This window comes from Scyliorhinus torazame, chromosome 7, assembly GCF_047496885.1.
Source record: "Scyliorhinus torazame isolate Kashiwa2021f chromosome 7, sScyTor2.1, whole genome shotgun sequence".
Lineage (NCBI taxonomy): Eukaryota > Metazoa > Chordata > Chondrichthyes > Carcharhiniformes > Scyliorhinidae > Scyliorhinus > Scyliorhinus torazame.
The window spans coordinates 239,301,716-239,314,987 of NC_092713.1; the positions used below are offsets into that span (position 1 = coordinate 239,301,716).

Here is a 13,272-nt window from a genome sequence, read left to right on the forward strand (position 1 = left end):
GATAAAATAATTGAATCTTTCAATAAATGAGTCCTACCGCTCAGTGTTCTCGGTCCCACGGCGCCAGAAATTCCCACCATTTTGACTATAGAAAGGGCTTGCGTAAGAATGATGCGGCACAAAATTTTTAGAACTACCTCGTTTCACTACTGCGCCCGCCTGCCCGCCACCAAACCTGCCGCAGGGGGTTTGGAAGAATTCCGCCCAGTATTTGTCCTGAGTAAAAGGAGTGCGTAAAATTACAGTAATCGATTTCTGCTTGGGGAAATGGCAAGTGACCTGTTATATAAACACATTGGGTGGAATTCTTCTATGCTCCTGCGGGCAGGTTCAAGGGCAGTCGGGGCTGGGGGTGGGGGGAGAATTTAGCAGGAGGCGTGAATTTTCCGCAGGATCTTCCGCTGGTGGCCTACCATGGCCAGGTAGAATTGAAAAGTAGGGACGTTATGTTAAACTTGTATTGAATCTTGATTCGATCACACTTTGGAGTTCTGTATGAAATTCCTGTTATTAAAAAGGACATAGAGGCACTGGTCAGGTGCAAAATAAAATTTTACAAGGATAGTATCAGAAATTTTCAGGTATTTGAAATGGATGAAGATCCTGGGTCTCGTTTATCTTGAATAGAATAGGCTGAATGGCGACATGATAGAATTGTTTAAAATTTTAAAAGATTTTGAAAGAGCAGTTACAGAGTTTTTTTTACTTGTGGGAAAGAGCAAAGCTAGAGACAGTCAATACAAAATAATCCCAAGAAATCAATTAGGGAATTTGTTACCCAGAAGTGGTGAGAATGTGGAACTTGATAGCACATGGAGTAGTTAAGGTGAACAGTATGGATATAGGACACGATTTAACCAAAATAAAACTAATTCTGGGCAGAATCAGTGATGATGTTCCCAGCACTTGTAGTGCTGCGAACGACCCCGCTATCTATCGGCACTCTGTCTTGTTTTTCATGTGGAGCTCGTCAGTGCAGGCCTGATTTTATGGCCCCCTTACACAATTCTCGGACCTCCCCAATAGCCTAACTGATCTGTCAGGATGTCCTCGGGCCCCCGCATCCCACCACATATGGGCAGCCAGGGTGCCAGGCTGGCAGTGCCAAACGTGCTCAGGTGGCACCTGCAGTGCCAGGGCACCACCCTGCCTGGAGGTCAATCACTCCGGGGCCTCTGATCGGTTGGGAGACCCTCTCAGGTACCGTTCCGCCTGGTCCCATTTGTGGGGACCAGTACTGAATAGGAATTGGCTGGGGTCTCCCTGGCAAGGGCGGTAGTTGCTGGGTGACGTTCGGTCTGGCGAATGTAGAGGTAAGTCAGCTTCAAATCTGACTTCATTTTGTGAGACTAGATCCTGCCTATTGTGGGCGGGTTCCAGATTGCGACATCTCACGCCATCTGGTTATATCTCGCGAGGTGTACGCTTGTCGGGAAGCCTGGGAGAGGCCTCTCCCGGCATCTACCGACCCCATTTGGATGCAACGCAGCTGGTAGATTGCACCAAAACTTAAGGGAGTCTAGATAAACATATGAGGGAGAAGGGAATGGAATGTTTGTTAGAGAAAGGTAGAAGGAGGATTGAATGAAGGCCAGGATTTTTTGGCACTTCCGTGGCATGTTTTCTGGCAGCTCACTAACTGCTAGCAGAGGGATTGTGCGGTTTTTTTAATGGTTTGCCTACCCCACAGCAGGTGTCACTTTCGGTGGGACTGGAAAACCCTGCCCAATGTGTCAACGCAATGTGGATTCGTTGCTGGACTAAATGGTCTTTGTCTTGTATATTTCATGTAATTCGAAGTGGTAGTTTTAATGGGAGGTTTTTAACAACTATTCCCTCTATGTTTTCAAATATTGCTTTGCAAATTTTCAGTACCTTTGCTCCTATAATATTTACAAACATTATTATACTGGTCTTCGTTTTCCAAATGAATGGTCACAGACATGAAACGAACTGAAATGTCGTCACTGTCCCAGAGGAGCAATGAATGCCTCTTCTTTGAGAAAGAGAGAGCTGACTGGTGGTGATTTAACCTGAGGGTCGCCACGCCTCAGGAGAGGGGCAAAGTTGAGAAGGCCATGCCTTCATGAATAACCTCAGCCGGTAAGGGAATTGAACCTGCGCTATTGGCGGCATAAACCAGTCGTCCAACCAATTGAGCTAACCGACACCTACAATGTAAGTTTCAATAGATTATTTTCTACTAACAGAATTTCCATTGTTGTGTGCCAATCCTGTGAACCACTCACAATTGGCTATTGTCAACATGGATAAAATGTGCTTTCAGACAATTAAAAGTGATGTATTAAAAAGGTTTAATCTTACCTCACCAACAGTCAATGAAGTACTGATACACAGAAGCTTCATTTTTTAAGTATATCATTTTGAAATGCACAGAAGTCAAATAGATTTTGAATTATATTGGATGTTTTCAGTATAATAGTGACCACATTATGCTTTAATAATTAGAAGTATTATATCAGCCTTGCACCCAAGAGTTTAGTCTTTTTGACTTAATGGTAAGTTCACCAGACTCAATGGTAAGTTCACCCTATTGATAAAACCCACCTTGGAAACAAAATAAAACTCAAATCATCCTTATCACAGAACCAAAATATATTGTACAGTACTGAAAATCACGGTTACCAGATTTAAAATTTGTGTAAGCTCAGTGCCATTTTTGCATTCCATTTCAGGTTTTTGTGTTGCTTTCCAGCTTTCCCTGTTTCTTGTCTGGAACAGATGGATGTTCTGAAGAAGATGCATCCTTGACTGATTTTTAACACCATTAGTAATAGTATGTTAACATACACCCAAGCTCTCCTCTCACAGCTCCCCACCAAATCCACAAATAGTATTAATGGAACTCAATGTTTATAAGAAATATATGAAAAAATGCAGAAAAGATAAAATGCTGTTTCTGTTAATCCTAAATGTTTTTGAACAGCTTTAAATGTAGCAATAAGGATTCTACTTCTTCCCTCTAAGAAGTATCCATTAGGATTCAAATGATGTCACACCCAGTGAAAGGGTTCTGATCTTAAATTTATTACAAATAGTAATACACAGATCAGTAATTTACAAGTCTATTTATGTAATCTCAGTATTAAATTGTATTATGAGCAAGAGACAAAAATATGAAATATCGATGATAAATTATTAGTTTAAGTTATTATTCAACAATTATTGATGAGAATGAGGAAACTGTTCTCAAAGATCCAAGGAAATAGCTGTTGGAAAACTAAGAATAAACATTAGTGAAACACTATGATAAAAATCCTAACTCTCCTAACTGGTGAACTTTAATAATAATTTTGGCAAACAAGTCATCAGCAGACCTTGTTTCATTTTTCAGGTTTTAATTGTAAAATATTTTACTTTAGAGAGTTGGGGATTATTCCAGAGATAATAGCTTGTGCAATTGCAACTATCGAGATAAAGTAATAGTGAAATTAGCAACTCTCAATGCAGTCTTTATCCATGAATGTTAGGGTGGTGGATTATTGACATCATGCAATTTCAGGGTATTCCTGCGCACTTGTACTGTGCTTTTTAATAGAGAGACAGATCTTAGCTTGACAGAATCTAATTTGGTTCACTGTCAAGTGTAGAATTCAATCCTCTTCTCAACATACTGATGTTTCCATTGAGGGTGTAGTAGGTGATAGCATGTATAACAGCTCTTATTTACAAACAAACTGCGATTTTCTCCAGTCTCGATAACTGAATGACCTTTTCCCATTCCACTTTTCTTTCTGTTCCTACAATGAGATCTGTTATGAGTAAAATATTCCATTTACCAACACTCTTACTCCTTATTTTGATCGGCAAAAGCGCACTGTTCAAAATTCCCTAAAGGTGGAAAAGGCTAAAAGCCATTGAAGGCTTTAATTTCGAAAGAAAAAGTATTTTTCAGCGCATATTTTTCGGAAATAATCTTTTTCCATATCAGTACAAAATAAATCACATGCAAAAATGATTAAATACTTCTCACTTTAAATCTTAATTATCTTGCTATGTTCTGGTCTACTATTGAACATTTATTGTGGTCTTCATTCGCATAAAATGTTTTTTTTGCATTCACTTATTTTTTTGTGAAGGTTCCTGTCCAGCATGTTGGAGAATTATGCATTCAACTGCAAGGGATCATGGGCGGGATTCTCCGCAATCGGCACAATGTCCGCCGACCGGCGCCAAAAACGGCGCGAATCAGTCCGGCATCGCGCCGCCACAAAGGTGCGGATTTCTCCGCATCTTGAGGGGCCGAGCCCTCACCTTGAGGGGCTACGCCAGCGCCGGACTGATTTCCACCCTGCCAGCTGGTGGGAAAGGCCTTTGGTGCCCCGTCAGCTGGCGCGGAAATGACTTTGCCGTGCGGCGCATGCGCGGGTGCGTCAGTGGCCGCTCACGGCATCCCCGCACATGCGCAGTGGAGGGGGTCTCTTCCGCCTCCGCCATAGTGAAGACCATGGCGAAGGCGGAAGGAAAAGAGTGCCCCACGGCACAGGCCCGCCCGCGGATCGGTGGGCCCCGATCGCGGGCCAGGCCATCGTGGGGGCACCCCCTGGGGCCAGATCGCCCCGCGCCCCCCCCCCCAAGGACCCCAGAGCCCGCCCGCGCCGCCTTGTCCCGCCGGTAAGAGAGGTGGTTTGATTCTTGCTGGCGGGACAGGCATTCCAGCAGCGGGACTTCGGCCCATCGCGGGCCGGAGAATCGCTGGGGGGGGGGGCGCCAATCGGCGTGGCGCGATTCCCACCCCCGCCGAATATCCGGTGCCGGAGAATTCGGCAACCGGCGGGGGCGGGATTCACGCCAGCCCCCGGCGATTCTCCGACCCGGCGGGGGGCGGAGAATCCCGCCTCATGTACTTAAGAAAGTTTCCTGTTCATCCATAAATTTAATTCACATTTTAAATTCTAATTTTCTACTGTTTTTATCTGCTTATGTTTTGCATTACAGCTCCTATCAGACATTTGACTATTTTATAGTTTTCCTTGGTTTCATATACAAAGTTTTGCCATAAAACTTGAGAGCTTGTTTTATTCTGCTGAATATCAAATATAGTACATTTCCAAAAATATTGCATTATCTTATGACATAAAATAACTTGTGCTAGTAATGATCCCGAATAAAATGGAAGGCAAAGCAGTATTGATCTTCTAACTGTCCAAGTCCATGTGAATCCTGAACTATGGCTTCATTAGAAATTGTATTCTGTTTTGAAGTTCGAAATATTATATCTGATATAATTCATTGTTCAGACTTACACTGTAATATGTATAGAAAATTTTCAGATTTGCACAATGCAAGCAAAAGTTCATTTCTGCACAAGCCTCTGCCCGAAACCCTTGATGCTGTCCTGTGCTTTGGAAGCAACAGAGTTGATAGCAGTTTGTGTCTGTTTTGAAGCTTCTTCAGTAGCTATGGACATCCATGAAAACAAAAATAGGTGAGCAGCATCCAATTCATCTACATACTCACGGTAAGTCACAGTCCCCCTATATCGGCTGAAACTACCAACATAGTTAAGTTAGGGCTTCCTTGATAGTTGAGTCAGTAGCTGAGCCGGGAGTCTAGAAAATTCCCAGGTTTAAACCATGGTATATGCTAAATTAGCGACCATAGCCACAATGGCAGCAGCAGTGCTACAGTTTGCCAAAAGGCTACTGAATTACACAAGTAAATTAATCAGGTTTCCCATAGATAATAAGTAAGTGAAGTCACCATAGTCCCAGATGACCATAGGTCGCTTTCCCCTTTGAGAGGGAGAGCTGCCTGGTGATGATTTAAACTGAGGATAATTAACAATTCAGTGATTGTTAATGGAAGTGAATATGATATTGGGAGAGGGCACAATCTGCCCTGGTTGTGTAGCCTATCGTATTATTTGGAAGTTGATGGATCATTTACAGTGATATTAATTTTAATTTTAATAGTTTTATTTTTTCTGTCAATAACTACAAATTTGTTAGATGCAACTAATAATCCAAAAGCTCCACATTAGGAATCAGCATGGGTTCGTAGAAACTCTAATGGCACCATTTAAACATGAAAACACATTGAAGAAGCCAATATAAAAATATGGTCAGAAAATGTGTTAAAAAGTTAATGATTGAAGTGTTTATATTTATGTCACTCTTTCTTTCAGATGCTGTTTTGCCTGTTACACAATGCTTTCTATTTTTATTTAAAAGAGCAACACCCTTTAAGAATATTGCCTGAAAAGTTTAGATGTACATCGTGATTCAGAACATAACAACTTAAATTAAACACAAGGATAAAAGAAAATTACTGCGGATGCTAGAATCAGTAACAAAAGCAGAAAATGCTGGCAAATCTCAGCATGTCTGACAGCATCTGTGGAGAGAGAATAAAGCTAACGTTTTGAGTCTGGATGAAGCTCTGATGAAAATGTTCTAGCATTTTCTGTTTTTGTTTAACTTCAATTAAACAATATTCCCAAAATTTAAATCGCTGGTTGATTTTAGGAGCACATCTCTCCCCTGGTCTCCCTCTCATTACAGTTATCACATTACTGTTTTATGTTCAGAGAATAAAAATTTATTCATATCTCTGAATTAGAAGCCAAAAACAACTGGATTCTGACGGTTAACAGAGCAGACAGAAAGTTAAGCGCTAAATCATTGTTCGCAACATTCATTAATAACTTCCAACAAACTAAATAATTCAATATGATGTAAAAGCAAAATATTTTGAATGCTGGAATTCTAAAATAAAAGCAGAAAATACTAAGCAGGTCAGGCAGGATCCACCATTGACTTGAATCTCTTCAAAGATGCTACCTGACCTGTTGTGTAGTTCCAGCATTTTCTTTTTAAATTCTGTCTATAACATTAAAATATTTGTGTACTATATATTGCAATAGAAAATCATGTTTCACAATAGTAATTAACAGTGGTTAGCACTGCTGCCTCACAGCACCAGGGACCCCGGTGACCTCCTGTGTGGAGTCTGCATGTTCTCCCTGTGTCTGTGTGGGCTTCCTCTGGGTGCTCTGTTTTCCTCCAGCAGTCCATAGATGTTTAGGTTAATCGGATTGGCTATGCTAAATTACGCCTTTTAGTGTCCAATGTTGAGGTGGGGTTATGGGGATAGTGTGGGAGAGTATGCCTGGGTAGGGTGCTCCTTTGGTGGGTTGGTCAGACTCAATGTGTCGAATGGCCTCCCTCTGCACTGTAGGTATTCTATGGTTCTATGCTATGATTCTATGATTCTACCTTCCCTTGCAAGAACAACAGTGGGCGTCACAGTAGCACAGTGCAGTAGCACATTGTTGCTTCACAGCTCCAGGGTCCCAGGTTTGATTCCCAACTTGGGTCATTGTCTGTGCGAAGTGTGCACATTCTCCCTGTGTCTGCGTGGGTTTCCTTCGCGTGCTCCGGTTTCCTCTCACAAATCCCGAAAGATGTGCTGTTAGGTAATTTGGACATTGTGAATTCTCCCTATGTGTACACAAGCCAGCATCGGAATGTGACGACAAGAGGTTCACAGTAACTTCATTGCAATGTTAATGCCAGCCTACTATAGTAGTTAGACCCTATAAAAGATTAATGTCAGCCTACTTGTGACAATAAAGATTATTATATATGGTTTAGAATTTTACAGTGTTGTAGTGTTTCTGACCAGTTTTCTGTCATTTGATTCCTTTCATAGAAGCAGACTATTTCAAAGAACATTTTAACCTGCATTGCTGCTTTTCAATAGTTGTGAAAGATTGAGTTGTGAAGCAGTGGAGACCTAAGTTCACTGAGATACCTGTTCTAGTAGTTTCCTTGGATGATTCGGCCACTTGTTGAACTGCCTCTTGAGCTGCCTGCACTAAAAGGTGAGGAAAAAGTTTAACTTTAAAAAGAAGTAACATGATTATACTCTTCTGAGGTTCCACGTGAAGCCCCCTCCGTTTTGTATGTCAAGTTACTAACCTGTTGTGCCTGCCATCCCCTTTGCAGCCGTCTGCGTTGTGTTCTTCAGCTCTTCAAGGGATTTTTTCATAGATGCCATACCAGTCAGCTCTCCCCTGCTCTATTGCAGTAAATGAACCAACAGCAACTACACATGGCGAATCTGTTCGGGTGCAAGGGGTTTAATAGTTTTGCTGTGAATGCCCCAAGGCAAAAAATTGACAAGGCAACACGAACCATGATTAGTGGTGCAATTCTCTTTGAAAAGGATGGGATTAATGGGATTTTCAGTAAAGGCAGCTTAGCGTGTGTTTTGTTTATCACCAATTGCAAGCGAATGCATTTTCAAATGGAGTTGCTGATTTTGCATTTTACAGTGGACTTTGAGCTCATGCTCTGTAGCTCGTTGCAAATGAAAGTGGCGTAATTTAAATCCTAAATGGCTCCGTTTGAAAATGACAGCTGCTGCAATTGCTGGATCTTGTCGAGCTGTTCACACTAGCTCAGTAACAGTGAGTACCATATGGGTTGGGCTAGTTGTGAATTGCACTAATTGCTAAGCCTATTCGAAAAAAGCAACACAGGTTTATGGTTTGGTTTCTTTATAGAGGATATCTCTATGCAGCATTAGAAATTACATATTGATGTAGGCTTTTATTCTGGGATACTTAGACTATTGGGTGTTTTTTTAACATAGCAGCAAAATTGTTCACTTTCCATTCCTTTCTTTCATCGGTTCATGTTTTCTCGCTGGCTGCTGGTGCTCAGATTTTGCAGTCAGGCCATCTGCTGTGTGTGATCACTTTCTAACTGCATTGCTGAGTGTTCCACCACAGAGAAAGGAGCTGCCCTGCTGCCCGCTGCGGACCCTTCAAGCTGAGCTGGAATGTGTCGAACCTGTCTTTTTGGAATATGAGCTCAGTTTCATATTTGGTTTGTTACCAAAAGCAAATCTCTAACCTCTGCAATATTGCTTACCTCCCACCACTCCTTACTCTTCTCTGCTGCTCAGCCTTGAGGTAGTGTCTTCACCATGCAAGGGAATAAGACCTCATATGTTTTTTTGCAAAATATATAGATCTGCTCATTGCTATTTTTAAAATTTAAAAACTGAACAAAAACCTTCAAAATACCTGAACCTATGTCTGTCTGTGATGACCCCAAAACAAAAGAAGGTACATAGCATTTTTCGGAAAACTTGCACCTCATTATCTCTGAGGAGGCAGTAATGACCACCTATGGACTGCACAGTCCGAATTCAAAGAGAGCTATGCAACGACCATCTGTATTTAATAACCCAGGCTTGCCAACAGGCAAGCTAAGGCCCTGCAAACTTCCTTCCAATTACTAATAGCTGAGACATTTAGCAGACCTTGGAATCCAGACAATGCATATGATTTGTTATGTTGTAGGTGTAACATAAGCGGCTTCCTTGTGGTGCACTTGACAAAGGAAGGTTCAGACGTGGAGATAACTTCAACACGTTTATTAAACTATTTACACTTCTATTATTCGGGTTTGACACTACTGCTAATCCTACTGTAGCTACCCAGACTGACTAACCAGTTGCTGCAATCCACGTGGTGGGTGTAATATTGAATCAATCCTGTGTTGGTACTCACTGACTGTCTCCACTGGAAAGAGGCAGATCATGTGTGTGGTGTCCTTTATATATGGGTTGGTGTAATGCCCCCCTGTGGTCGTGTCACCTCCTTGTGTATCGTGAATGTCTATTGGTCCTGTCCTATCTAATTGATCTATTGGTTGAGCGTGTGTGTGTGATGTTTCTGGTGCTCCCTCTAGTGTCTAGCTAGCCTACATGCATTTACATTGATGCACATCACCACATCCCCCCTTTTTTATATGTTCATATTTTCTGTACACTTTAAGAAAATTGAACAAAGAACAGGTAGATAAGGTATGGTATATACAAGTAATGGGAACAGTGATTAAATAATAAGTCCAAATCATTTGTGTGAGTCCATAAACCATCAATCATCATGGTCAAATGTCTCTCTTGGTTATGAACGCTATCAATCCAGGTAGGTGGATTGCCCATGCTAAATTGCCCCTTAATTGGAAAAAAAATAATTGGGTACTCTAAATTTAAAAAAAAAATCATATTCCTCCTTGTTTCTCTTATGTTCGTTTATAGGATGTGGCCATTTTTGGAGAGACCAGATTTTATTGTCCATTTCTAATTGCCCTTAAGAAGGTAGTCATTTGCAGCCTTCTGGAATTGGTACAGCCCATGTAGTATCGGTACATCTATTGTGCTGTTAGATAGGGAGCCCCAGAGTTTTGACTCAATGATGGTGAAGTGGGGGGGAGGGAGAGGAAATTATATATTCTCAACTCAGCATCAGATGTGAGTTGGAGGGGTACTTGCTGGTGGTGGAGGTCCCATCCACCTGTTTGCCACAGGAACCAAGAAGTGGTCAAATCACTTCGCTGTCTGATTTGGAGTCCCTTTCTTTTTTCGATGTTTGTGATGGTGCTGTCGAATGGCATCTTGTAGCTGATAAGGTGTTGACGTTGAAGAGGGACCATCAACAGTATAATTCGAGGTCATGGATGTGCCATATGGTGAAGTTGGATAAGATTGTACATACTGGTTCTGGCCACATGCTGTGCTGGAAGGGCGATCCTGCTGAGAACCGTTGAAGCTTGTTGAATTGGAAACAGAATTGCTGCTCACATAAATACCTGGTGATGGTGTGAAACTAGAACCTTGCATCTGATAGGAATATGCCGTCTGGCCAGGCTTGGGTGCAGCAAATCCTGGGCTGTAACTAAGGCATCCAGTCTGTAGTGCAGATTGCGCTTGCGGTAGTCCTCCTTCAGTCCTGATTCCATTAGTGGGCAATCCGTAGTGCTGGTCTGTTTGAGAATATGCTGCATAGACTGCTGGCTGCTGCATGCCTGAATACTGGGTTTGTCCAGCATGAGCTGTCATTGGCTGCACTGCTGGTGTGGAAAAAATGTGTGGATATTGATGTATTCCTCTTGGACTGTAGTCGCTTCTTGTTATTACTGAACAAGTGTAATTGTTAAGTGATCCATCTCCTGTCATTGTGGCATCTGCTGTCACCCTGAGTGTGCCATCACTGAGGTTGCAGGACTCCCTGTCTGGAGTAAAGTCCGGCTTACGTGAATCAGAGTCGGTGTTTGGTTGCTCCCCATCAGGAGTCTGGTCTGTTTTAACTGAGTCAGTGGTGGTTTGTTGATGCTCCCCGTCCGGAGTCTTAGCAGGTTCACTGCAGTCAGCTGAGATTTCTTGAAGTTGCACGTCTGGAGTCGGAACATGCAGGAATGCATTGACTTGTGGAGAGGTTCGAGCAAATGAGGGTGGAAGTATCATGGTGTCACCGGAGTCACCAGTGGTCTCACAGTGATTGTCGAGTGCCTCTGTACACACTAGCTGAGGTCTGTCACTTTGCACATCTTGCATGGGAAGTGGGATGCTGTCGTAACTCGTCTCACATACCGTGGGTAGATCCTCAGTAGCTGCTTGTTGTTCACTTGGGTTTGGTAAATTGTCAGAGTCCTCATCTGGTGGTGCAAACAATGTGGGTGGACTGTCATTGTCTTGCTGTTGTCTTTCATTTGGGCTTGGACTGTCATTGTCGCTTTGTTCTTCACTGTAGCATGATAGACCATCATGGTCGTCCTGCTGTGCACTGGAGCGTGGTAGACTGTCATAGTCTTCTTGCTGTTTAATTGAGCATGGCAGGCTTGCATTGTCTGCCGCTAGTTGGTCAGAGGAGGTTGCTAGACCCGCATGGTCTTGTTCCTCTGTCCCCCTGTCTGTGTGGGTCTCACCCCCACAAGCCAAAGATGTGAGGGGTGGGTGGATTGGCCATGCTAAATTACCCCTTAATTGTAAGAAAATAATTGGGTACTTTAAAATTAAAAAGACAGGTGATGAGAGGAGAAATGGTGCTGTTTAAATTAACTTTCCTCATGTCCGTAATGGTCACCTCAAGGTTTGACTTAGTTCACACTGCAGCTCCCTGTCTCAGAAAGCTTAATTTACCTAAATGCTGCAGCTCACATGTACAATTGCAATAATCCTGCCCTTGCATCACCACATCCTTCCCAAATGTTATTGGCTCTAAGTATGCCAGGAAACGGGATTCAACATTTCTCTCCTAGCTTTTGGATCTCTCCATCGCTATAGTTCATTCTACCTTAGAGAATTAATTTGCCCTGTGTCCCTGTGCTCTGGTAAAATCATATTCCTCGGGCAGCATGATGGCGCAGTGAGTTAGCCCTGTTGCCTCACGGCGCTAAGGATCCAGGTTCGATCCCGGCTCACTGTCCGTGTGGAGTTTTCACATTCTCCCCGTGTTTGCGTGGGTTTCACCCCCACAACCTAAAGATGTGCAGGTAGGTGGATTGCCCATGCTAAATTGCCCCTTAATTGGAAAAAAAATAATTGGGTACTCTAAATTTAAAAAAAAAAATCATATTCCTCCTTGTTTCTCTTATGTTCGTTTATAGGATGTGGCCATTTTTGGAGAGACCAGATTTTATTGTCCATTTCTAATTGCCCTTAAGAAGGTAGTCATTTGCAGCCTTCTGGAATTGGTACAGCCCATGTAGTATCGGTACATCTATTGTGCTGTTAGATAGGGAGCCCCAGAGTTTTGACTCAATGATGGTGAAGTGGGGGGGAGGGAGAGGAAATTATATATTCTCAACTCAGCATCAGATGTGAGTTGGAGGGGTACTTGCTGGTGGTGGAGGTCCCATCCACCTGTTGCCCTGTCTTTCTGGGTGGTAGAGGTTGCAGGTTTGGAGGATGCTGTCAAAGAAGCCTTGGTAAGTTACTGCAATACATCTTTCCAATGCTTCAGAATGTAGTCATGGTCTGATGGTGGTATAGGGAGTGAATGTTTAAATTGGTAGACAGTGTGCCAATAAAACAGACTGCTTTGACCTGGATAGGTCGAGCTTCCTGAGAGTTACTGGAGCTGCAGCCATCCAGGCAAGCGAAGAATATTACATCACATTCTTGAATTATGCCTTCTGGATGGTGAAAATGCATTGGAGTGTCACAAAATGAGACACAGAATTCCCAACCTCTGATCTGCATTTCTATACACAATCAGTGTCTAAGTTGCCGGTCAATGTTGACTCTGGAAGGTTGATGATGGGGGATTCATTGATTGTAATGCTGTTGAATGTCAAAGTGATTCTGTCCTTTTGGAGATGATAATCAACTGCCATTTGTGTAGCATGAATGTTACTTATGACACTTATCAGTCCAAGCCTCAATGTTGCTCAGGTTTTCCTGCACGTCGGCATGAATTCCTTCAATATCTGAGGAGTCACAAATGGGACTGAA

At 42.6% G+C, this 13,272-nt stretch overlaps 1 protein-coding gene across 3 annotated transcripts; it reads right to left on the bottom strand.

Moving 5' to 3' along the window:
* Window positions 1-2,331: 2,331 nt before the first annotated feature.
* On the bottom strand, window positions 2,332-8,218 carry adirf (adipogenesis regulatory factor). Of its 3 annotated transcripts, XR_011948344.1 has the most exons (4): window positions 7,944-8,218; window positions 7,777-7,863; window positions 5,268-5,421; window positions 2,332-3,761 (listed from the first exon to the last, which is right to left on the bottom strand). XR_011948344.1 is itself a non-coding variant. In XM_072512200.1 (3 exons), the coding sequence occupies exons 1-3, from the start codon at window positions 8,020-8,022 to the stop codon at window positions 5,318-5,320; spliced, it is 270 nt and encodes an 89-aa protein (XP_072368301.1). In that variant the 5' UTR covers window positions 8,023-8,215; the 3' UTR covers window positions 2,332-5,317. The 3 variants fall into 3 exon arrangements, 2 of the variants coding, with proteins under 2 accessions (XP_072368301.1, XP_072368303.1); XM_072512200.1 differs by having other exon boundaries at window positions 2,332-5,421; window positions 7,944-8,215; XM_072512202.1 differs by having other exon boundaries at window positions 2,332-5,421; window positions 7,777-7,839; window positions 7,944-8,207.
* Between the last annotated feature and the right edge of the window lie 5,054 nt (window positions 8,219-13,272).

Excerpts from the sequence above, each read along its gene's own strand:
- adirf (XM_072512200.1), bottom strand. The coding sequence starts at position 8,022 with ATGGCATCTATGAAAAAATCCCTTGAAGAGCTGAAGAACACAACGCAG. Across the intron at positions 7,864-7,943 it reads GGGGATGGCAGGCACAACAG|TTAAACTTTTTCCTCACCTT; the intron begins GTTAGTAACTTG and ends TTCTTTTTAAAG. Across the intron at positions 5,422-7,776 it reads CAAGGAAACTACTAGAACAG|CTACTGAAGAAGCTTCAAAA; the intron begins GTATCTCAGTGA and ends GGATGTCCATAG.